The sequence below is a fragment of the Enoplosus armatus genome, chromosome 13 (assembly GCF_043641665.1).
Source record: "Enoplosus armatus isolate fEnoArm2 chromosome 13, fEnoArm2.hap1, whole genome shotgun sequence".
In the NCBI taxonomy this organism is placed as follows: Eukaryota; Metazoa; Chordata; class Actinopteri; order Centrarchiformes; family Enoplosidae; genus Enoplosus; species Enoplosus armatus.
The window spans coordinates 1668642-1693810 of NC_092192.1; the positions used below are offsets into that span (position 1 = coordinate 1668642).

Consider the following 25169-nt stretch of genomic DNA (forward strand, 5'->3'; position numbering starts at 1 on the left):
ATCAAACATGCATATATTCATGCACTCATGTGTCTTTTGGAAGCCACTGACAAAGTGTGGTCCTGATCATTTGAGCGCCATAGAAGAAAAAGCGACTCCGCCGCTGCCTCCTCTCCTGCAGTGACACTGCTGTTTCTGCACAGTCACGTTACATTCGCCAGCAGAGACACAGTCACATTTGACCCTGCTGTGGTGCTAAATAGAACTGAGTATATTTGATGTGTTGTGATCACAGTGGGAACCTTCAACACCAACTCTGGATCTTGAAGGAGGATGTGCGTGCAGACTGAGGCCCAGCTGATTGGGTTAAAGGCCTTAACTGTCACTTTATAGCGGCCTGCTACTGTAAGAGACACATTTACGCTCCATTCTTCGTCCTGCTCATCACAAAAACACTTTTGTGGTTAACCACAATGTGATTAAGACAACAATTTAGTTCTGTATGAATGTAATTTCTAGGAGACCGTTTTTCTAGAAACAATATCCTGCCTGTTCATCTGATGCGTTTTCATTGGAACTATTTCCTACCAAAGAAATATCTTCAGTAATAACACATTTCACATGTCTTGAATTTACATTCAAATTTCTTTTCAAATTCAAATTAAGGATAAACACATGCATAGAAATTTTACAGAGACCGCTGAAGTAAGATGGGGATAAAATGTGAATAATAGAACTGCCCATGATCAGAGTTCAAGGTTCATTTACATTTACATTGCAACCCCTTCACACTGCACTCACACAGTGCATAGTGGTATGATGTAGGCTGGATGTGAGCAGGAGGTGAAGCCTGTAAGTTTTTAAGATTAACAAAGCAGTGACCTCTTGATAACCGAAGCTGTTTGAATAGGAAAAGAAAGGAACAAAACAAGAGGCCATGTGTGCTCAGCAGACCTCGGCTGAATGAATGATAAATGAGAAAATAGCCACATGACATGTATAGTAACTCAGTTGGAACCTTTTAAATTGCACGCTGTAGCAGAGGACAGGCAGAATCCCTTTGTTGGTTTGAAGAATGATAATGGAAATGAAGGGACCTCTGTAGCAATTTCTGCACAACTCAGAGCTTTAATTTAAGGCACTTAACTATGGTCTGAGTAAGACTCACACAATGCAACACATTATAACCTCTGACAGACTCTGTTTGCTCCTTTGGGACTCAAATTGCTCTCAGTGCAAAGACCAAACCTGGACTTGTGAGTCGAGGCAATTTCCTGCTCCAGTTTTGATATTTCTTGGAGGACACTCTCTGAATACCTTGCAATTTTAGCCAAACACCTTCAAGTCTGCTCAGGAAATGAAGTGTGGCTCACTTCCTTCTCTAAAAGACAGAAACGTTTCTTTAGCAGCAGCCACAATAAGGACTTGTCTGCTTTTCTAACTCCAACCAAGGAAAAACATCCTTCATGACAGGAAAGGGGATAATGCCAAACCCCTAGCTTCCGCAAGGGATGCAAGTATGCAGGTAATGAAGAATTTGGTTTGATAATAATTAGGGTTCATTATTTTCTTTCATATTTAAAAAACAAGGAAACAAAATGAGATTATACCATTGCAGAGCACTGTAAAGGTTTTTTATCACTTTGAGGGACTCTGGCGCTTGATCAGCAGCTCATTTGTATTTTCTCCACATTACTCTCTTCACTTTCTATTACATGAAGCATATTCTAAACTCTGTTTACTTTAAACTGTAGAGATTCAGTCTTCACAAGGGAACATGAAATCCGGCTGAAAAAGGTTTGAACTGATCTGCTCTTTTAAAAAATTCTGTTTATTTTTCAGGGAAAAATTAGAAAAATCTGAATGTTTCTGCTGATGCAAGAGAGATGTTTGTGGCTGATATCATTAAAAATATATCGGCCTTTCTGAGTCAATGAACTCACTATTATGCCATTGAGGCTATTGCACAGCCTTGATCTGGTGCATAATCACAATATTCAGAAAGTGTCGACCCACAGCCAATAATGTATTGATTTCAGCAGTTTTCATGCTCTTATAGTGTGCGTGACACCAATCGACATTCATTTCCAGCATAACAGTTAACCTCAAATGCATTTAACGTGAACGACATTCCAAATCTGGGTTCAAAGGAGAAAGAATCACCACTTGTTTGGGTCGTGGCTAGACCAGATACAGACAGTCAAGACAGTGAAACATAGGAAACACTGTCACAGCAGCTGACACGAGCTTCCAGCTGTCTCTCAAACTCTCGCGAGATATTCTGTTGGTTTAGCCACGACCCCCAATATTCACGCTTTTCCGTTTTTGGAAACAATAGAATACAATGGAGTCTATCTAGTCTATCATTACTCTTTTAGGCCACCTTATATAGATCAACAGACACAGTCACTGACAGTCTCGTATTTGCTCCAGATGCTTTAGGAAGAGAAGGCAGGTGGAGACAGGGCAGGCACAGGTGAGCTGGAGGAGGTGAGTGAGTCTACATCTACCTTTAAAAGACCAATCAGTTTGGGGATCTGTTCAGGTCTCAATGTCCTGATCTACAGTTGGACAAGGTCCAGACCCCTGTTAGATAGTTAGTGGGTAATGGTGTGGTCATCACATGCATTTGGACAGTGTGTAAATACAAGTCCAAAAGCTTGCTTGGGAACACTTGAAGAAGTCTGGAATACTGTGATGCTTTTTATTAAGACAAGGGAGTCTTCAAGTCGTACTGGACTATATGACTGTACACTCTGTCTTCACTCAGCTGTACATATAAAATACAAAACCTGTACACAGGCGAGCACACAATTCAGCATATATACAGAGAAGAGTTTTCAATAATAAATCAGTAACGGATGAAGGATTACTTTGGTTTAAATGAAGCTTTTATAGTTCCGTCCACAAAACTTCCTAGAAAGTAATTAGGAAATCGTTGACCTGTAAAATAAAGCGTTACTGAATTCTTCTTTACACCTGTCATTGACCTCAAGAGGTTTTACATCAAGGAAGGAAAAATGGTTGAGAAATAACCACTCAGACCTACCTAGAACCCTCCCGTGTGCACAACTTGATGATGATGTTTCCCAGTAAAACAATCTCATGGTGCAGTGGTCCAATGCCCCCCTGGAGACTGACCTACACCTTCCTTCAAGCACAGTCAGCCCTGCTGCCTTCCTCCTACCCACAACCTTTCCATACGACCTCATTTGGGCGTCATCGCTCACCACTCTCACACATTCCCTCCAGATGTTTTCTCTCTGTGCAGCATGTATCTGTCCGAGGATGCAAGGAGCCGTCGGAAGATGTGACCCCAATACCTTCACCCCAGTCCCCAGCGAGCCCAGCCCGCCGCTGTGATGCTTCTGCAGCTATTATTTCCCATTAGTGCCTGACAGCGGGGCCGTTAGTTGCAGTGAGACCCTGCGGAGAATCAGGTCAGCCACAGTGCCCCCGTCCCTTTGTTAGCACACGTGCTGTTCGACCTCACATAGACCGTTTCCGGGTGCACATTTTTGTTGGAGGTTGTCTGAAATAAGGACATATAAGCTTGAAACCTACATTTGCTGTAAATAGGTTGGTTTGACTGAATGCAAATAATACAGAGAACAGTTGAAGCTATTTTAACATGAAACCAAACGATAAGTGTGTAAACTTTATTTGTAAAGCACTTTGTAACAGTATTACAAAGTGCTTTTCATTAGGGATGGAAGAGAGAGAACATAAAGGAGATGGAGAAGACAGCGGCTCTTTGAGCTAAATGCTAATGTCAGTGTCAACTGGATGAACTGGAACGCCGACTGCGATCCAGGCCTCATTAGCCAACATCAGTGGCCAACCTTAAAGTCAGATACGGGCGAACTGTGGACGTGTCCACATACATACTCCAACAAAGTTTGCAGTGTTTGTTTGTCCTTCAGTGTACAATCCTGCTCAAAGCTAAGAGGACAACACGGTGTTTGGGATCATGCCAGTGAATCACGAAAGTAAACACACACACACACACACACACACACACACTCACAGCTGAAACAGCAGAGCTAATCACGGCTGCTGCGTCCTCTCATCTAATGAACAGATATGACGAGCGCTTCTCTCATCGTGTCATCCAAATCATCATCTACTGTCCTTGCCCCCCCCCCCATCTTGTTCCTTCAGGCTGATTGGAAATAAAATGCAATTAGAGACAGTTTTCTTCTGACCTGATTTTATGAGCAATTTAAATTCAAGAGGACCAAATTTACTGCACGCATGGGCTTCATTCACTTATGTAAGTATGCAGAATCAGACACACACACACACCTTTCTGTCTGCATGCAAACACACTCAACATACACACAAGTTGATATAAAAATGTCCTTTAAGCCGATCAATCTCTCACACACACACACACACACACACACACACAGTCTCTGTCTTTTCTAGCCTGACCAATTTGTAAAGTTTACCTCGACGACACGGAGGGCCGACTGAAAATATCCTATCGGTACAATCTTCCTTCCCTCTCTCCTTAAACGTCTGCTTTGGCTCGGCATGATGAATGATCGCTCGGACCAATCAATTCTATTTAGATAAGCTGGCCTCCAGAGAGGACAGGAAAGGGAAGAAGGATGGATTTTTTGAGTTATTCAACACAGGAGCCCAAGGTTATTGTTATTTGGGCTGCTCTCCAACCTGTTATTTCTCAGGGGGGGCAGGCTGTAACATTTCGGTAGCTGTATTGCAGGAGATTAACCTCTGGGAAAGTCCTGAGAGTACACAGCTGCAGCGTACAGGATGAGTTCAGTGACGTCTCAGCGCCTCGTTTACTCACAAAGGAGAAAAATGCAGGAACGTGTGTGTTGTTGACTGCAGATACATTATGGTCACAGCTCATGTATTCATGTTCAAACATGCTCACTTTTTCAGTGGCAACCTCTGAGGTTCTGACTGGTGAGTGATGTTTTGATCTTTTTTTCTGTTTAAAGGCTTGCCTCTAAATATGTACATCCATACATTATTCCCTCCTTTACTCGCTGCTAAACTCCAAATGTGTCTTAAATTATTTTGTTTTTAAGTCCCTTTAAGGTTAGATTGTACGTAAAGGACTTTGAATCTGTGTAATACAGCTAACAAAGTTAGATTTTCACTGAGGACTCTGGAATAGAAGTGATTTCTTTCTCCAGATGTTAAAGAGTAAAGAACCAAAACGATGCCCAGGAAAAGGATGCAGTCTCAGTTTTAGTGACAGTCATCAACTCTGCTGTTGGTCCAGCACCACAAAACCTACAATACCAACGTTTCCAAATATACTGAATATATCAAGTTGAGCTAAGCACAATAGCATAAATCAAGTGTTAGAACCAGCAGATGCTAAAGGACAAATGACAGGAAACATCGAAGTTGTACTGTAACTTATTTTCATTTTATTTTCACGTCCTCTTCTTTCTTTCTTTCTTTCTGGACTGAATAAATGACTATGGATCAACTGTTTTCAGTTTAAAGTACTATTTAAATGATGTTGAGTAATTGTGCACTGGTAGATTTTTACTGTATATATTAAATATTCATTATATTATGGTGCATTTTTTACCCATGTTATGATGTTTGTCTTAAGTTACTGTGAAGTGGCAACCACCAAACAACTTGGAACAACCTGGAAACACTTCGGCAGTGAATCTGTCCCTGTTCCTTTAACAATGATATCAAGTGTTCATCGACAGCTGTTGATGTGCACAACAACCCTCCAGGAGTGTTTCAGGTGGTGAGTGCACCGATAGCTGATATGAAGAAGTGATGTTTTACCCAACAGCGCCACCCAGTGGCTGATCAGCACTTGTTACCTGGGGGTGGGGGCAGAAATAACAACCACACAGATATTTGCATGTTTGACTGTTTTTATTTAATTATTGTTTAATAATTATTATTATAGGATGTTCTTTCTCTGTAAAAAACATTTGCTTTGATCACTAAGAGTGACCTCTTTAGGGTCACTTTTAAATATTTACACTTTTTAAAAAACATTTCACGCAGCGACAGCATACACACAATATCAAGATTACTCAAAAAAGTGTTTGTTCAACCACAGTTGTCAAGTTACACAACCGATTCACAGTTTAACGTTTCCTTACATCCCCCTCTCAGAAACAGAGGAAGCTGTTCTGGTTTCTCAACATTTTTTGGCCTCTGACCTGGTTTTTAGGTTCTTAAAACTTCTCATAACCACAGATACAGAGTTTTCAAGTTTCATGTGGTTTTGAGAATTACTTTCTTTTGTCTTTTACTTCAAAAAGATTCTATAGAAACGATCCAGCATTTAAAACATCTTCAAATCTGACTTTTTAAGCCTTGTGAGCCCACGTAGAGAAACTCTGCTGTTAGGATAGACACACTTATATCGTTAAGACACCTCACCCAGGATATAGACAGTCTGCGTATTCATATTCATACATATGTAAACCTCTACACAAAACACACACATGCTTCAAACGAGTCACTATTTGCCTTCTACACTTCATTAATCTGATTATGAAGCGTGCATTTAAATGTAACTCACAAATGTCATACAGACAGAACATTTCTTTTCCCCTTCATTATAAAAAAACATTCCTGGCATGCACACACCAATCTGATTATTCCTGCATATTTATGACATTTTCCATCCATGTAAAAATAATGACATTTATATTTCAGTTCCTCTGCTGCTTCTGAAAGGTAAAAGTTTGTTTACTATAAAACATTTTTAAAAATGCCCTAAAACATTTTGCTGGGTTTTTTTAGTGTGTGTTTATATCTTTTATTGTTATTACTAACAAAGGCTCAAATAAAGAGACATGGAGATGGCAATCAAGTCTGCGAAGCGAAATGTTTTGAGGCATTATTTCATTAAACGTCCTGTGAGTGAGTGGGGTGACTGACAGGAAGTAGTGACGTGAAAACAATGAGATGAGGATATTTCACTGCAACATCTTGCAGCAAATGGCGCCTTGTGAAGGAGGAAAATTAGCTCTTATTATCTGCTGCTCCACCAGCTGTGTGCAAAGAAACCCAAAGATTGGGAAGTGAGAGGAACCCAACACACAAACATGAAAACTGAAATATATTTAAGACAAGAGGAACAGTTGTTTATCGAGAAGCTGGTTTGACTTGGCACCAGGATTGAGGGTTTGTTCTGAAACAGATTTCTGATTCCTGAAAGCAACATTTGACCTTCCTTCAACATCACTGGGTAAGCATATGTCAGTGCATGTGTATCGTGTTAATGATATGGAAGATGGGAGCAATCGCTTACAAGTGAGACTTCTGTAAGCTTGACAAAGGACTAAAACAAATGTAATGTAATGTAATGTGACCCAGCAGGTATTTAAGGTATATAAGGATCAGCTGAAGTTAGGGTGTCCATCTCAAGGAAACAAACAGCCAGAAGCCATAGAATATTTATAAAGCTTTTAACCAAAAATAATTACATTCTACTCGACTGTTTATCGCCTTGAAATAAAGCTGGTTTTTGCTTTGAACACGTTTTTGTTCTTTTTTTTACTCGAACAGTAAGACGAGATATGGGCCCACACTCAAAATCTCAATGTCCAACAATTTTCTGATGATTTTTTTGATCTCTTCTAAGCACTTGTAGTTAGACAGCCGACACTTCTGATGGGATTCAGACTGAGATGAGCTATATGTTGCTCTCATAGGACACACTTGTTCGTGAGCCCGGTGCAAGAGCATGAAGGTGCATCTCAGCCTCCTTATCCTCACCGACGACCGTCTCAGAAACCGTGTGGACTGACACTTTGACATCAACGCCGCCTCCATTGTTCCCTTGGCTTGACAGCAGAGTCTGACACACCTCCTCCTCCTCCTCGTCTCCATTTCTGTCGGAGGAGGGCGGGCCTATAGCTTGTCTGTTTCCGACCTGCTCTGTAGGGTGAGGACCCGGTTTAGCCGTCTCCACGACCTCCTCCCCCAACGTGCGGCAGTTCAGGATGAGTGGCGGCAGAGGAACGCTCCGTGCCAGCTCCTCCATGTGACGGGCGAACTCCATGGTCTTGAACTGCGTGACCTTGGCGAGCTCCAGCGTCTTGGCCGACGTGATGATGGGGATGCGCTTGGCGACCTCAAACGCCCTCTGTAGCTTCTCTGAGCCCTCTGTGCGGAAGAACTCGTTGATGGCTCTCTCCGTCTTCTTGAGGTGGCTGCTGACCATGCAGAGCCGCGCCACGTTGAGGATCATGGTGATGGTGAAGGCCACCAGGCAGACGATGACGTAGTACAGGCCCAGGCCGCTGTCGGTGTGGGCTACGCGCAGAGTGACGGTGTAATTTTTGGTCCCGTTGGTGCCGTTGGAGGCTACGCAGGTGTAGCGGCCACGGTCCTTGAAGGAGACCATGGTGATGTTCAGGACGCCATTCTCCTGAATCTGCCACTTCCCACCTGGAGTCAAAACACAATAAGAGCAGATAAGAAAATCCTCACCATCTCCTCCATCAAACAGTTTGTAGTAGCATCAAAAACATTAACACCCAGTTAGCGCAAATTTAATTTCACTTAACGTCATTTGAATTCTTCCCCGAATAAGCACACAAACCCTTCAGAGTTTACCTGATAAGATAAAAGTGGTTTAATATATCAGATTAGATTCAACAAACAACAGAAATGTTGTATTATTGTTTCAGTGTTGACTCACAAACTGCTTCTGCATTGTGGTGTCAGAGACAGCATCCAGCTGATAATAGTTAAACACGGGGACACCAACAAGGGGAGGGGTGATAACAAATATTGAAGAACTGATGAATTGGGAGTAGAATCATTGAGAAACAGCAGTATTTTTGTACTGTACCGTTTTCTGCTGTTGGGAGTCATTTCATGTCTTCTGTCTTATCTATTTGTTTGCTTACAATTATTTACAAGTTTGAGCCTATTTTCAATGTAAAATCTTCAATAACACCAAATCGATGGTCACTGTGTGTTGTTTGACTGTGTCCCTGTTTAAATACACCTGATTCAGAGAAGAACGTACATTAGGGGAAGGCATGGCATCTGATTTTTACACAATGAAGAAAGCTACTTTACCACCACCTATAGTAGTAGTTTTTTTTTAAACTTTTTTTTAAATATAAAACAACTGTGTAGCACAATAAGAAGTCAAAGTCACAGCATTCCTTCTCCTACCTGTGTCCTCACCCAGCACATGTCCTTTAGAGTTGTACCACTTGATGTCATCGTGGCCTCCGGTCACATTACACTCAATCAGCATGCTGGATCCCTCCTTCACCACGATGTTCCTGCTGGAGGGGACGCCGGCCAGCCTTAAGGAGGACGCCATCTCCGCCTCTGACCCGTTCTGAGCTCCGTCTGCTGTCCGTCCTCCGAGCAGCAGGACTGAGAGGAGCAGGTGTGACAGGTGGTGTTTCTGAAGCGGTAACATGTCGGAAAGGAGTTACACCTTCAGCTCACATTTAGACGAGACAAACCTGCAAAACAGGAAGAGTCAACGGTTATGGCTCATGCAGCAACACAGGACTGTAGACACTTTTAGTCCCTTCATGATCTACAGTCCTGTCCATGTTTGGACAGGACTGTAGATCTTTATCTACTGCAGTTTTCAGTATTTTGACACACACACACACACACACGTGGATCCTCAGGACATACTACTTTTAATTCATTTCTTTAACTACGATAACATATCGTATTAGTTACATGGAAGCGTTTTCATTGTCTACAGTCGCTTACTTGATTGACTTTTACATGAAATCATGTTAATTTGATTGTATGAGTCAAAGGAACCAATCACTAGTTGTTGTTGTCCCTTCTAAAAATAAAAACAGAATATGTAATAGTGGTGAATCCAGCACATTTTACCAAAGAGGAAGAAAGAAACCCACACACAGAACACCAAAGTGACTAAACAGAATCTGAGCCAGTGAGTCTCACCTGCTGCTCGGACAGCGACCAAAGCAACAAATCCTCCACCGACATACAACTTGATGTATGTTTAACTGTCTTTCTTTTACTCCTATTTCAGTCTGTTACTCAGCTTTCACCCTCAGATGTTTAAGCAACGCAAACACGAACCGTCCGGTGGGTTCACTTCCGGCTTCAGGTAGGTGTGAGTGGGCGTGGCTTGTTCTCAACTCTCCTACAGGTAGGAAAGGGCGGAACATTGGTTGAAAACAAGGGGAACGATAAAGCCCCCCCGAAAAAAAGGATTTGAATACCATTTTCTATAATTATACCTTCTCACTGTAACTCAAAGTACATGCCTTTTAATTGTTTTTTTTTTTGTCGTAAATGAAGTGGATTTTATAGGAATATAATCCTTCTTATCTTCATGTATCCATACTTAACTTTTACATTTTAAGATGCTAAAAGACAACAATTAATCAATGACTGACATAGATCAATTCATCAGGTCATCATTTGTACCTACAAGGTAAAGACTCACTTTGTTTTACAAACTGTGAGATTTAGTTTTGCACATGCCCAATATTTCCAACCCTGGGGATTTCTTCCCAAGCACAGAAAAGTACAGGTACAGGTATATTAGGAACGATGTGCAAATTGATAGTATTTTATGTTAAAGATAATATGTTAATTAATTGTTTATAAGTATTTATTGATTATCTAATTGTCACTTGTATTTGTATTTAACAATTAAATTAATGAATTGTTGATTTTTAAAAACGAATCTGGTAGACAAACGACTAAAAATGTCTTTTATTTTAGAGAACCATTGTTATTAGAGGAAGTTTAATTGTTTTATTTTGAAAGCTTCGGAAGTATGCGTTGCCTGACGTTAATCATTACATGAAGCTGCATAACGAGAGAGAGACCGGTAGTATGGCGGCTTTCCCTTCAAAATAAAATCGTAACACCTGTCACCCCTGGAAAAGTCAAATATAATCCATTAAAAATGGAGACCAGACGTTTCAGATGTGTCTAGCTGTTTAAAAATAAATCTACACAGAACCTTTTATATTTGTCTCGATGCCGATTCTGACTTCTACACAAACGCATTCTTTATTTTACAGTATTTTTTTGAAACCGAAATGTTCTAAAGACATTTTATTTTGAAGATGTTAACCGGAACTTGTTGTTCTCAGTGTGGCTGTCTGTTGGAGCTGATCGGTGAAAACAAAATGTGACGTGGCTAATCCTGTAGGACAAAAAGAGTGACAAGACCTCGTTCATTAAACTGTTTGCTGGAAAATTAAAAGGCGTTTAACGTGTCGAAGCAGAGGTGCAAACCGAAATAAAGACGGTAAACCGGTCCTTTAGTTGGTTTTGGGAAGGAACTGTTAGCATCCTGGGGTAACGTTAACTGCTAGCATCGAGACTTTGACAGGAGAAAAGGTGAGTTTGTAGCCGAAAGATAACAGTTTATGTTTTCCCGACTGTGTTGATGAGTATTGAAACAGCTTATAGGAATAAAAATAAACATTTCTAGCCATATTGTTCAATACATAAACGAGTCATTAGCTCATGTAACGTATTAACTATGTAACGTATGTCATAATACAAATTCCTGTTCCTGATGTGTATGTGAGGTGTTTGAGGTTTGAATTTGTACTTAAATGCTCAGAGATACTGTATGTGGATATACAGTATATACAATATACCATATACTGAATATAGCCTTTTACTTTAGGTCCCCTTTTGCACTTAAAACTAACACTCCGTCCAGCTGCACAGATAACCAGCAGCTGAACAGCTGACTGCTGTTTCCTGGCTGTTGTTGAAATGCATTCAGGGAATTAAAGCATTTTATTAAATGGAATAAATGCATTAAATATGTTTGAATCTAACGGTGGAAGAAGGATCGGACTTGTTTAAACAACCCAGCTGGACACATGAACAGTGTCTCTGTGTTTATTTAGTCACAATGTCTTACAAAACCCTTGTCACCTCAAATTGATCTTCAAATTGTCCTGTCTTCAGGACAAACCAGCTCTGCATTAACTTCTGCAGGTTTGTTTTGTATCCCTTAACATTTTAAATTGAATTTTAATTTAATTTAATTTACATTTAGTTAAAGTTTCCGTTCCCAGCTTGTCCTGTAAGCATTAGATGCTTTCAATATCAAAACACAATATCAACCATGTATGCAGGAGTTTATTTGGATACTTATCTGTCTAATAGTTGTATCCTCTGTTAGATTTTCATTTTGAAGGCATGTACTGAGACATTAAGATGTCAGACAGTGAAGCTACAGCAGCGGATGGTCCAGAGGTGGCACCAGATTTTCAGGATGCCTCTCCTGCCGAAACACCTGACCGCTCCTCGCAGACCACCCCTGACGTCTCGACTGATGTGGCCCCGACGAGGAAAGCCAGAAGGAAACCTGCAGCCGAAGCTGAGGAGATGCCGAAAGAAGAGGAGCAGCCAGCAATGGCACGAATGAGATAATTATTGTTTATACTAGACAAACTGTAACAGATGGTGAAAAGATAACTTCTGGGGGAATACTGTAACTAGAGAAGATTGGATAACATTTTTTTCAGAGGTCACCTAGCAGTACCTGGCTGAAACTTTCATCTTGCCGTTGGTCAGAACAACACTTCGGCTGATGAAATGCTCATGAAAATATCTAACATTCTTGATAAAAGCTTTATGAAGCCATCATGGAAAGCATTCTCACTTCATTGTAGACAGTCTGGTATTGCAGCTCAAATACCAAAATGATATCTGAAGTCTCTCAGCCGGCTCACCACATATTCCAGCTTTCGTCCTGAATGTTGTTCATTTGTCCTAGCTTAACTATGCAGGTGTTACTTCTGAATTTTAAACAACTACAACTAGCTACAGTTTTAACACTGGTGACTAGCCTCGTCTTGTGTCTATTGAATTCTCTACACCAAAGGTCATTGATTTGGTCTTTCTGTTTCTCCCACTCATTCACAACCTCTCTCTCACTGTCTTTTATTTCCCTTGTCCTCCCTCCGTCCTCATTCCCTCTATCTTCATGTCCTCTCTCTCAGACATCCAGTGAGTCCACTGTGTCTCAGGGTGGTTGGGGATACTGGGGCAGCTGGGGCAAATCCATCTTATCCACAGCAACAGCTACTGTGTCTACTGTGGGTGAGTATAGACCACCTGACCCAGTCTCCCTGTTTTATACAGAATGTGTATTTTTAGTTATCTACGTGGGGAGCTGTCCTAAAAAACTGCAGCAAGTCGTCATCTAATCAAATGCTTAAGCTTTGTGCTGCCTTGGTTCCACGTCTTCGTTTGAAACAAAGTACCACGCCATGTGACGTTATAAGTGTTTATTTAAAGCTTTATTAGTTCAGCACATTTACTATATAACTTACTGTATAAGCAGAATTCAATTTCTATGACCCTTAAATGTATCGTCGTCAAGGTAAATGTCGTTTTGTGTATGCATGCATGTGTGCTGGTTTATGTTGTTAATTATACTTGAACTAAAGAAATCATTTTAATTCGCTCCATAAACAAAAACTTCTTATTCTTTCCCTACATTGTGTATTGCTTGTCCTTCTGTCTATTACTGTTAAGACTTCTTCTGTACTATACATGCTGCTTGTCTCTCCCGCCCGTCCAGGCCAAGGGCTCACTCAGGTGATAGAGAAGGCGGAGACGTCGCTGGGAATCCCCAGTCCGACCGAACTCTCAGCGCAGGTTGAGGAAGAGCAGAAAGAGCAGGGTAAGGCATCAGTTAAGGCACAACACTGGATTACCTGGTCCAGTCATCACGGATCTGCCCGTCTTGTACACATAGATATATGAATATGAGTCCATTTATTCTGTATAACAGTATGTATTGTGTTGGTTTCTCCTCCTGCAGGTGAAGCCAGCAGTGAGACGGACAAAGCAGCAGGAGATGGATCGGCAGTGGTGGGAAGTGCGATGGGGATGCTGACGTCGCTCACCAGCGTCGTCCAGAGCACAGTAAGCTGAAATACTCTCTGTGTTTTGTGTCTGTTCCTTGGACGGAGGAAAGAGATGTTCACATGTTTTAAGTGCATCTTAAATGTCCAGTTTTTAGAAAGAGCAGAGTAGATCTGGAGTAGATCTTATGTGGAGCGTTGGTAGCATTGCAATGCTGTTTTTACCCTCAACTATTTTCTATTATTTCAGGACTATTCCCTTGTGATTCATCTTTTAAATTGTTCTAGACAGTAAATATGAGCCTCTGTGTTTCAGATAAAATGAAGGATTCAACTTCCTTTCAAACAAAATCAGACTGTATTTCCGAAGTTGACATTTTTTTTTACAGTTTTCACGCATCAACAACAAAATATGACGTGATGCGAGGTTGTTTAGAATTTTTAAACTGCGTGTTTAGTTCACCTGGTGCAGCCATTTCGCTAAAACATCATCCGTGTTCCATTTCTTCCTCACCAGAGAATAACCCAAGCCCAAGTATAGTTTTTTCAACTTCAGGTCACTATTGATGCATCTGTATTTGCCCAATTTGATGCAGCAACCAAGCTAGCAACAGAGCCATTAAAAGTTAGTATGACGTGGTCTCTTGATAACTTAATTATGTTATATTTCATGTAAGTTGTTCGCTGAAACTAAACTCTTATTATATATTTTCCTCTCCTCGCAGGGGAAAACGATGATAACGGGCGGTCTGGATGCTCTGGAGTTCATCGGGAAGAAGACAATGGATGTGATAGCAGAAGGTGACCCCGGCTTTAAGAAGACCAAAGGACTGATGAACAGGAACTCCACTCTGTCTCAGGTAGGCAGACCATCGTCAAACATGTAGAGTGCTACATATTTATTTTTAATGGGGGACTGGAATATTAGAATACAATATTAAATTTGGCCTTCAGCATCTCTAAAAGGTAGTATGTAATCTCATCTCATCCATCCTCTTCATCCTTCTTTTACCTTTTTGTATCTGTTTATAGCAAGTCTTCGTAGTCTTCATCAGACAAAGAACTGACAGATAGAGACTAAAGAGTGTAAACCAAACATATAAACTTTAGCAGAGTGTCTGACGGGTTACTGATGTTTTGTCCCCTGTCTTTCGACTTTTCGTCTCTCTCTGTCTCGTAGGTGTTGAGGGAGGCGAAGGAGCGAGAGGAGCTGCAGACAGCAGAGACAGAGTGGTCAGATTCGGAGAAGAAGGTGGTCGCTCACTACGGGATGCTGTTTGATGAGTTTCAGGGTCTGTCACACCTCGAGGCACTGGAGATCCTGTCTCGAGAGAGCGAGTCTAAGGTTAGATGGGATGAAATAAATAGACATACTAAGACATTGTTTTTCCGTCTCATAAGTGGCATCTGGTAAAAGTGTGTGTGTGTGTGTGGGTGTGTGTGCTGTAGGTGAAGTCGGTGCTGACCACTCTATCAGGAGACGAGCTGGTTCGGCTCAGAGAAGAGCTGGATCTCATCAAGGACTCTTTCTCCCTGGTGGAGTTTGATGATGAGGAAGTGGACGAGAAGAAAGGTAACTAACATCTCTTTAAAAAGTTATAAAAATACCAGCACGAGGAGTACAGCATCCTATACACCAGAACGGATGGAGCACCCTGAAATGATTGAGTGCACATTTCTAATTCCAGATGAAGACGGTTCAGAGTTTGAGAGGGAGCTAACGGAGGCCTTGGAGGGCCTCAGTGTCACTGCAACAGCTGACAAACTCAGCAAGGTACCAACTACGCACATCTGGATTCTTGTTCAGTTTTTGTTGAGAAAGTCATTTGTGAGGCTGCAATGTTTAGTGTGTAGTATTGATGCCGTTGGACAAAACAACAGGAATATGTGGCAGTATAATCCAGTCAAATATAACACCATCACAAATGACTGTCGAGTTCATCTGACGCAGTCGAGATGGAGAAAACATTTTCAGTGTCACAGAGGGAGTGTTTATTGTACGGCTGTGGTTTTGGGTTCCATTAGATTGTGCAGTTCCTGTTTTTATTGAGGTCAACTGGCGGTTCACAAACCTAATTAATCCAGTTATGTTAATAGTACGGTCTCTGACCTCCAACAGGCCTGTAAGAGCACCTGCAGCCAGATCACTGACATGAGCAAACCAGAGGACGAGGACGTGAAGACGGCGCTCTCTGCAGAGGTACGCTCGTATTAACCATCATCAGTGTTTAACATTACAAAGGAGGAAATCATTTGAGGTTGCTATCAGACTTACTGGCTTACTTCTAACAGGGTGAACTCGTAGCTTTATTACAACACTGAGAGATTCTAAAACTGTTACAGCACTGCAGTGTTATGGTTGCAGAAGCTTGTCAATGACTTTTCATTAGTAACACCAAAGACCTGGTAAATCAGTGGGTGGGCCTTTATAAGTAGCTATGTAACAAACAAGATAACAAGCCATCGATTACTTTTTCTGTTAACTGTTTAATCTATTATATCAAGAAACTGTCAAAATGACACCCAGAGCCCCAGGTGACGTCCGATCAACAGTCCGAAACCCAACGACGTTCAGTTCACGATTACATAAACCAGAGACGGTGGAAGCAGAAAATGTTTTTTGTATTTTTAATAAATGCTTATTAAAGGCCTTTTAACAATAAATCGATTAATTCATCTGTTATCAAAAAGGCTGCTGAATACATTTCTGTTAAGTGACATGATGAGATTCTCCTCACCAGCCAACAGATGCTGCAGCTGGACGTTCTTTAGTCTGTTGTATATAGAGTGAGTGAAAGTGGCTCACATTGTTTTCAAGTGATTTTAAGAAATATAATGTAATGGTGGATGTGTGTGTGTGTGTGTGTGTGTGTGTGTGTTGACTTTTGTCAGGAGGTTCATGCAGCAGCCATCAGGAGTCTGGCGGAGCTGACGGCTCGATCCATTGAGCTTTTCCACAAACTGGCTGAGATGATCCTCTTCTCCAACGGCAGCACAGAGGCCAGCGCTCTGTCACAGTAAGACTGTGTTCTCTTTGTGTGGAGACACTGCAGGAGCTGTCCTGTAGAAATTCAGTTTTCTTAATAAGGTTTGTGTTTTCCATGTCGTCTGTCTTCAGGTTAACTGTAGTCCTGTGTAAAGAAATCTCACTGCTTTCCAGGAAGTTCACCTCCTGCTTAACAACAGCCGGGGTAAGTGTGACGAGTCTCTGTGTTTCACAATTATGTATTATTTAATATTTCCCTTAGTTTTAATGTCAAAGTAGAACTGAGGCTATTGTTTATTTTAAGACTGTTGGGAATTTTCATCATCATCATCAAGTTGACTAAGTATTTTGAAAATTCATTTTTTTAATCTGTCTCTCAACTTGATGGACGTGCAACACACTGCTGTGACTTGTAAATTTCCCCGCTGTGGGATAAATAAAGTCTGTCTTATCTTATCTTATCTTAAATCACTGCAGTGCCCCTTTGATGATGCCTAGAGGACACACACACCTGAAGTCCCAACACTTTCATATCAATAAATGTCTTTTTACTGATAAGCTTTTCCATCTGCTGTGCTGAGCTTGTTTGTATCTCACAGGAAGTCGTGTATTTTATATCAGTGGTTTGTTTAACGTAAACAGAACAACTGTTTGTAGCAATAGCTACCACATGAACAATCTTATGCTTATCTTCGCTGACCTCCAGCGTTTCCACATCTTGAACTCACTTCATCCTTCTGTTTGTTTCCACTCACGTTCTGCCGAACTTACTGTATTGTATCGTCGGCATTTTCCAAACTGCTTTTAGTCAGCTTTGACACATTACTGCTGCTGTTTGTTCATCTGAGAGCTGCTTGTGATCTGATCTAAACTCTGTTTTACAGTCAAATGAGAAGGGAGATGTCCTCAACCCGCTGATAACAGGAGTCTTTTTAGAGGTTTGTATCATAGTACTACGTTACAGCACATCTAGATGTGGACATCTCCGACTGATTTTAAAATACTGTGTCACATGTTACATTTTGACATGTGTTATGAATCATCTTTCCTCACAGGCGTCCAACAGTGCGTCTTACATCCAGGATGCTTTCCAGCTGCTGATGCCCATCCTGGAGATCTCCCACATCCAGAGGAGAGCTGAATCCACAGAGCAGTGACCAGCTGAGGTCCCCTCTGTCGTCCATGGCCACGACGCCGGGACTCACAGCAGAGACCTGACATGGCGTCAGCTCTTAATATGTCTGGTTTTCATCTCAGGACAAAAGCAATTTCAGGCCTGCGAAGAAAAGTGTGTTTTTGTCAAACAGTGTTAACTTTTTTTGCATTGCTGCTTTAATCGTAAAGCACAGTAGATGGACTCATTGAAGCACAGTGTTGAGAAGGTCTGAAAACTGAGGGGAACAAATGTATTTGTCATAAACGGAGCGACTTCCTCCTTTTCTAACATGGCCACTACAAATGTTTCTGATAGCACTTGTGCTCTTAACTGAAAAGTTCTGCCTCAGAGAACACTTAAAAGAATACATACAGGGTGGAAACACAATTTGTTAATAAAGGTGTCTCGTATAAGACAGCAAGATATATCGATAATGTATTTTTCTTTTTACTGCACAGAGATTAGTTTGGAATTGGTTTTCTATGCATATCTCTCTAAAACTGTCATTCAACATATGGCTGGTCCTGGAGCAGTTGGGGGGGCTTTTTGGCAACCATGTATATCAGTATTTTCTGTAACCTGCAAACACAAGGGAACCTCCCCATATTCACAGCACTTCCTGTCCGGCTCGCTGATGTGAGACTTTACTTGATATGAGAAAGAAAAAACATTCAAGTGTCCAGTTTTGACCTGGTGGAATCGTAGAACATTAAAATATTAATTAGATTGGAACAGGCAGGACTTTTAATAAGTATTAATTTAATAAGCAGGCGTCTGCATTGAGAGGGCTCAGCCTGTAAAATAACATTTCAACAGTTTTGGCTGGCATTTTCCTGAAGTCCTGAAAGACTTGCAACGGACTCACAATTTGTTTCTGAGGACTTGCAGCTTGACCTGGACCTGTCCTGAAACACTTGAGACTTACTCAGAAAGAAAGACTTGGAACATGACAGATTGTAAATGTCCATCATTTTAAGCCTATCTCCCTCTTTATTGTCACTTTTCATGAAACTTCAGCATAACTAGAAGTGTTTATTAATCAACAAGTGAGCTTCTATCTGCCATGAAGATTGTGATTGTCTCTTTCAGCATTCAGCTTTCTGATGTTGAAGCGGTGTGTTGTGGGCTGTGAAAAAAGGTGAGATTTTTCCGAGCAATATACTGTACGCTGTATAAGGTATTTGAGATGGTTTTCAAATAAATGTGCTTTCATATAGGCGCCATGTTTGATGTGTGTGAGTGTAAATTACAGATTTAGTGGACTGTTAAGTAGAAAACATGTCAATCAATATGAAAGTGATAAGTTGGAATCCTGTGTTTTGGTTTTTGATGGTTGCAGGGACACAGATCTCAGTGGACTTTGGTTCTGGGTTTGTTTGGGACCCGTTTAGAATGAAGAGAAAACTTAATGTTACGACATAAAATTATAATTTAGTGTGTGCTTTCAACTTGACAACAGATGCTTGACCTCAACACACTCCAACACCTCTGGCATGAACTAGAACGTGGACTGCGAGCCAGGTATTAGCAGCCAACATCAGTGTTGGACGTGACTGATGCTCTTGCAGATCCCTGCAGCCAGGTTCCAACATCTGGTGGAAAGATGCTCCGTAAGAGTGGAGGCTGTTATGATGCCTGTAGTTTTACACACGAGTGTAATGTACATGTGTTCACGTACTATTATGTACTGTGTATATATTGAGGTTCCTCCCTGACCATAGATAGATGTATTCATGTTTAGTTTTTTGTTTGTTGGTTTCTCAATCGACAGACGGCGTTCTGGACAGTTTGCATCAGGACTGTTTCTTTGGTAGAAAATGGTGGAGGAAGTATTCAGATCATTTAAGTATAACTTGTAGAAATACTTAAAATATTACAATTCAAAGTGCTGTATTAAAACTTAACTTGAGAGAAAGTAAATACATTTTGCCACTGAATAGTTCCAATAACTATTCAAGGTAAACCTAATTTTGTATTTATAATTCTGATAATTATAATGTGTATTTATTAGTTAATCAAATGCCATTTTTCAGTGTGTTGAGCAGTAAAACAAATCCACTTCGCCTCAACTGTATTTGAGTGACAGCAGAATTATTATATGTAAAAGTATTGAAAAGAAATTAAGTTAATTTAACAGTTTAGCCTATAAAGTCTTATTTCACGTCGTTACACACTCCAGTCCAGTAGGTGGCGGTGTTCACATTTACGGCCTAATTGCGTTTCGCCAACATACACAAAGAAGAAGGAGGAGAAGGAGAAAGCGAAGAAGAAGGAGACAGAGCCGCTATCAGCTAGCTTGGCTGGTTACGTCGTGGAAATTCAGAGGTAAATGTAGTTTTTTATACTTTTATACTTTCCACAGTAATACGCTACCATGTCTGCAGTGCGCATAGCTGCTGTGACACATTGATAAGTGAAAAAGCAGTGCGGTTTCATTTAATCTTAGCTCCGGTGATGTTAGCTTTCTCGATAGCGCGAGGATTAGCTTGTAAACGTTAGCCGTTTACGCTAAGCACTCAGCTAGTACTTTACTCCCTCGCTGCAGCATCGTTAGCTAGTATTAATAGTATTTCAAACTATGCAGTTACTAAAGCCGCCCAAGTTGTAAAACACTGTTAACTCTTGTCAAAGACTTTCAGTGAAGAGGAACGTTTGTCATATCTGATGCTACTTTGGTAGCTAGATATCATACACAACCACCAACTATATGGGGTTAATTCATCGTGATGTCATGGTAACACAAAGGTAGTTCATTTGAAAGGAGATCATCTTACAAACCTATTCTCAGGGAGTTGTGTGCAGGTCGTTTGTTTTTGCGGTTAATGAAGAAAAGGAAATGCCACTTATATCAACGAGGGCAACTTAGAGGCTAAATATTGAAACACCTCCAAGTATAACTCAATATAATTCTATAGTATTACAAGCTACAGCCTCCAAAGTGACCATGAAGTTGAATGAACACCTCTTTAAAAGAGTTTCAACAAAAACTGAACATTATAACCTTCACGAAGGTAGGTCTTATTGCAGGACTATAGGGTACATTAGTTTTAACCAGTGCAAGGTGGTGTACCTAATAAACTGGCACATGAGTGTAGTGTTTTTAAATTAAAATGACTGAAACCAAGAAAGCTTCATTCTGGCTCTTGTGAAAACATGATGCCTCTTTGCATTTCACTCAATATAGCGTTCATTCTGCAGCTTACATTCACTCATTCACTAAAACAGATGTAGGCTGTGAGGAGTTGCTTCTTGTCTTAGAAGACATCACCTGGAGATCATGTTTGTAATGGACATTTGTTGTAATTTTTCATACTAGATTGATGAGTAATCGATTAATCATTATATATTAGTTGATTATGAAAATGTGTTTCTCATATTGCTGTTTTATTCACCTTGTTTTGTCATTTTTATTGAATGTTTTTATATGTTAACTTGTGCTCTGTGCATTATTGTGTGTATTATTGTCAGTAGCGACAGCAGTAGTGGTACTAACATTAATGTTCCTCATTGTATATCGGATATTATCCTTACATCAGTATTGCAGTGAGATTTAAATGCATTCACCAACTCCTCCTTTTCATCCTCTTCCAGAGTCGTCTTTCTTCATCACATTGCCTCCCCTTCGCCCCCTTCACGAGCGCTGCAGGATTGTTGGGGTTTTAGCTCTCTTCCTGACCTGCCAACATGCCAGCCGCACTTACAGATTCCAGTCAGATAATCTGTGAAGTCTGGGCGAGCAATGTGGAGGAGGAAATGAGGAAAATCCGGCAGATTATTCAAAGCTACAATTACATCGCCATGGTAAGTAACGCACTTCGGTGGTGTAAAAAGGAATAATAACTACATTTGTTGAAAGCAGAGTTACTGTAAATAATTACTTTCTCATCTTTTTGAGTAATGTAGAGTAAAAGACAGAGTAGCCTACCATCTGACTCAAAGACAGAATTAGAAGGCTTGAGGACTTTCATGTTCTTTATGTGCTATATTGCAGATATTGTTTCCTTAAGCATTTTAACTTTGCATGAGTGGTACGTGACTGAATGGGGATAAACCATGACACAATATCAATCTGGGAAACACATCCTGTTGCTCATTATTAATTCATTTGATGTTTTTTTTATAACTGGAAATGATCAGTGTTTTAATTTGAATAGCAAACTAGTAAAGAAATTGATTTTTAAAATACATTTGGAAGCGGAAACAATTTGAAAGACTCTGGTTTGTAATCAGCAGCTCATTTGTCTCTAGTTTTTATTCACTTTCTGTTACCTGTCTTAATTACAAGAGGAAGTCATCTCTGTAAACTACAGTGACTTCTGCAGTATAAACAACTTACAGGTGCAAAAGTTACACTTCAGCTAATCTGTAAAAACAAAAAAGATAACATAAAGCAGGCAGGTTAAGGCAAAATGGCAACATCAAAGTTAAATACAAAACGTCAGTGCACACAAGTAGTGGAGTGATGACCATCATGTGCTGATGAGGATGTGCAGGGATAGTGAAGGTGGACTTTTCTGTTGATGTCTGTATTTTTCTTCAGGACACAGAGTTCCCTGGAGTGGTTGTCCGGCCAATCGGAGAGTTTCGCAGCACAGTGGATTACCAGTACCAGCTGCTGAGGTGTAACGTCGACCTCCTGAAGATCATCCAGCTCGGCCTCACGTTCATGAACGAGGATGGAGACTATCCTCCTGGCACGACGACGTGGCAGTTCAACTTCAAGTTCAACCTCACGTAGGCGGACTGTTACTCTCCCACTTTGTCTTCTAGCTCTTTCTACAATTCAACAAGTCTTTTTTATATATGTCTTTTGCTCCTCACAGAGAAGACATGTACTCACAAGACTCCATAGACCTGCTCCAGAACTCCGGCCTCCAGTTTAAAAAACACGAAGAAGAGGGAATCGACACGCTCTACTTCGCCGAGCTCCTCATGACGTCTGGTCTGGTGCTGTGTGAAAACGTCAAGTGGCTCTCCTTCCACAGGTCGGTTGTTGGTTCGGATTCACCCTCCGCATTGTTAGTCCCGGTTCAGAGGACTGTGAATCCTACAGTTTCTCAAAATGCTACAAAATCTCACTGACTTGCAACCGTCCTTGTAGAGACGTTTCTGAAAAGAATTTACTAATGATGAGTGCTCAGTTACTTGTTTCACACATCCTCTTCCGTTTTGTTAAACAATCTGTGTTTGAACTGAGAAAGAGTTCTAATTTTTCTCGGTTTGAATCACAGGCTGTAGAAAACATGGATGCACCTCTGTGAGGTCTCCCACAGGTTTCTGAGGGGACCTCGATCAGTTACTGCAGCCAATATATGGGCAAAGGCAGTGGAGCTTAGACACCTGTCAATCAAGGAAAACATCCCACTTTAATCCTCAATATTATCTTTAAAGAACTATGAGATTACAATTCGAAGAACTGAACTTGAGATTTCTGTAGAGAAGCTTGGGTTTTACTAGTAACTGCACCCACTTAACTTTAACACTGGCTTCAATTTGAGCCATGTTGAACCCACTGACATCGGTGTAGTCCAGTCCACCCTGACCTGAATCCTCCTCTTCTGTATTTCTCAGCGGCTACGACTTCGGCTACCTGGTGAAACTCCTGACGGACGCACGGCTCCCTGAGGAGGAACACGACTTCTTCCAGATCCTCAACCTGTTCTTCCCCGCAATCTATGACGTCAAGTACTTGATGAAGAGCTGCAAGAACCTAAAGGTATTGTAGACTGGGTACAGATATAGATATACAGGAGGTGGAAACCACATCAGAGGCCTCAATTCAACAGTTAGACCACAGTTGTTCATGTTGTTTTGTCCTCCACTTGTACATAGGAGACAAAATCCGTCAAATCATGTCAAAACAAGTCTTGACACGTCTGACGTATGTGTGTTTGTGCAGGGAGGGCTGCAGGAAGTAGCAGACCAGCTGGAGCTGAAGAGGATCGGGCGGCAGCATCAAGCCGGATCAGACTCGCTGCTCACCGGCATGGCTTTCTTCAGGATGAAAGAGGTAACATAAATATCCAGAGGGTTTTTTTTTAATTGTGGGACTGTAGCTAATGTGCATCATTATCACTTTGTTTTTCTTAGAACTTTATATTCCCTGAAAGTCCTTTACTTCCCTCACTAGCAGGGGCTGTGTTGAAGTAGGAAACAGCTTTTTTTAATGTGTGACAACATACAATCAGTTTGAAAAATACTTTAACTCTTTAGAGTTTGTATTGGAAGTGTGTTTTAGGAATACAGCAGTCATCTCACTGAAATCTTTTTCTCTTGTTCAGCTTTTCTTTGAAGACAACATTGATGATGCAAAGTATTGTGGGAGATTGTACGGCCTGGGCTCGGGCTCCACCCAACCCCAGAACGGCATCTCCAGCTCGGGCCAGGAGGAGACCAACAACAAGCACTGACTGAGCGCTCAAACCTTCAAGTGGGATACGCACTTGTTTTAAAACCCAACCAGCAGATTTCCCCTCTGATCTCCCTCAACACTCGATCCCTGAACAAGACAAAACGAAATCCATTCTTTAAATTTTCCTCCGGAGTGACTCTCAGTGGATCCTTCACTGGCTTACACCTTTCTTTTTAGTCGCTTTTACTGAGTATATGGCCACATATTCAGAACACTTTTTTTAATCTGTTGGATTTTTTTTTACAGCACAATAGTGACACCCTTCTTTAACAGCATGGGACCAGCTCCTGTATCATACTGTGATTTCAGACCAAACGTTGACAGTCAGATTCTTCAGTTCAGACTATCCTTCTCATCAGCGGGACTCGTCTCTTGTTGCAGGGATTTCATTTTTTAAGTTAATGTTGGAAGGGCCTGTAAATTAAAATGTATAATTTTGATGAAAATAAAAATGTTTTAGCTCTTTTCCACTTTCAGAAGCTTTTAACAGTGAGCGTCAAAGTGTATAACTGTGCTTGGTTATGCATGTGTTTCAATGGGCAAACTACTGTCGTTCTGTACATTCACCCACCAAACCAAACTGTCCACCGTCAGGTCTACAGATGTTGTGCTTACTGTTGTTTTTACATTCTACCTTGTTTTAAACAGTTGTATATTAAATTGTTTTGTATTTTGAATGTAAACGTTAAGTATTTGATCTTTTTTACTAGCCTTACACCGACACACAGCTTGTTGTAAGAAGGTTTCAGGTCATTAGAAGCAGTAGATGAGACTTAAAGTTCACCCAAATTTGAGGAGTTTTAAGATTTAAATATCTGTTTTGACATGTTGATGTGAGATTTA

The 25169-nt window shown here is 40.9% G+C and overlaps 3 protein-coding genes across 3 annotated transcripts; 2 read left to right on the plus strand and 1 right to left on the minus strand.

The window, feature by feature from the left end:
• Positions 1 to 5863: 5863 nt before the first annotated feature.
• LOC139295357 (microfibrillar-associated protein 3-like) lies at positions 5864 to 9963 on the minus strand. The gene is made up of 3 exons (XM_070917539.1): positions 9859 to 9963; positions 9094 to 9395; positions 5864 to 8355 (listed from the first exon to the last, which is right to left on the minus strand). The coding sequence occupies exons 2-3, from the start codon at positions 9347 to 9349 to the stop codon at positions 7598 to 7600; spliced, it is 1014 nt and encodes a 337-aa protein (XP_070773640.1). The 5' UTR covers positions 9350 to 9395; positions 9859 to 9963; the 3' UTR covers positions 5864 to 7597.
• Positions 9964 to 11164: 1201 nt separating this feature from the next.
• fam114a2 (family with sequence similarity 114 member A2) lies at positions 11165 to 19126 on the plus strand. The gene is made up of 14 exons (XM_070917229.1): positions 11165 to 11277; positions 12080 to 12315; positions 12903 to 13002; positions 13487 to 13588; positions 13730 to 13833; positions 14498 to 14632; positions 14953 to 15117; positions 15222 to 15345; positions 15461 to 15546; positions 15892 to 15972; positions 16665 to 16789; positions 16891 to 16963; positions 17643 to 17696; positions 17814 to 19126. The coding sequence occupies exons 2-14, from the start codon at positions 12115 to 12117 to the stop codon at positions 17913 to 17915; spliced, it is 1452 nt and encodes a 483-aa protein (XP_070773330.1). The 5' UTR covers positions 11165 to 11277; positions 12080 to 12114; the 3' UTR covers positions 17916 to 19126.
• A 1037-nt stretch (positions 19127 to 20163) lies between these two features.
• Positions 20164 to 25003, plus strand: cnot8 (CCR4-NOT transcription complex, subunit 8). Its single transcript, XM_070917348.1, has 7 exons — positions 20164 to 20239; positions 21506 to 21715; positions 22455 to 22648; positions 22738 to 22899; positions 23486 to 23630; positions 23814 to 23924; positions 24196 to 25003. Exons 2-7 carry the CDS (start codon positions 21599 to 21601, stop codon positions 24322 to 24324), a joined length of 858 nt encoding a protein of 285 aa, XP_070773449.1. The 5' UTR covers positions 20164 to 20239; positions 21506 to 21598; the 3' UTR covers positions 24325 to 25003.
• Positions 25004 to 25169: the final 166 nt, after the last annotated feature.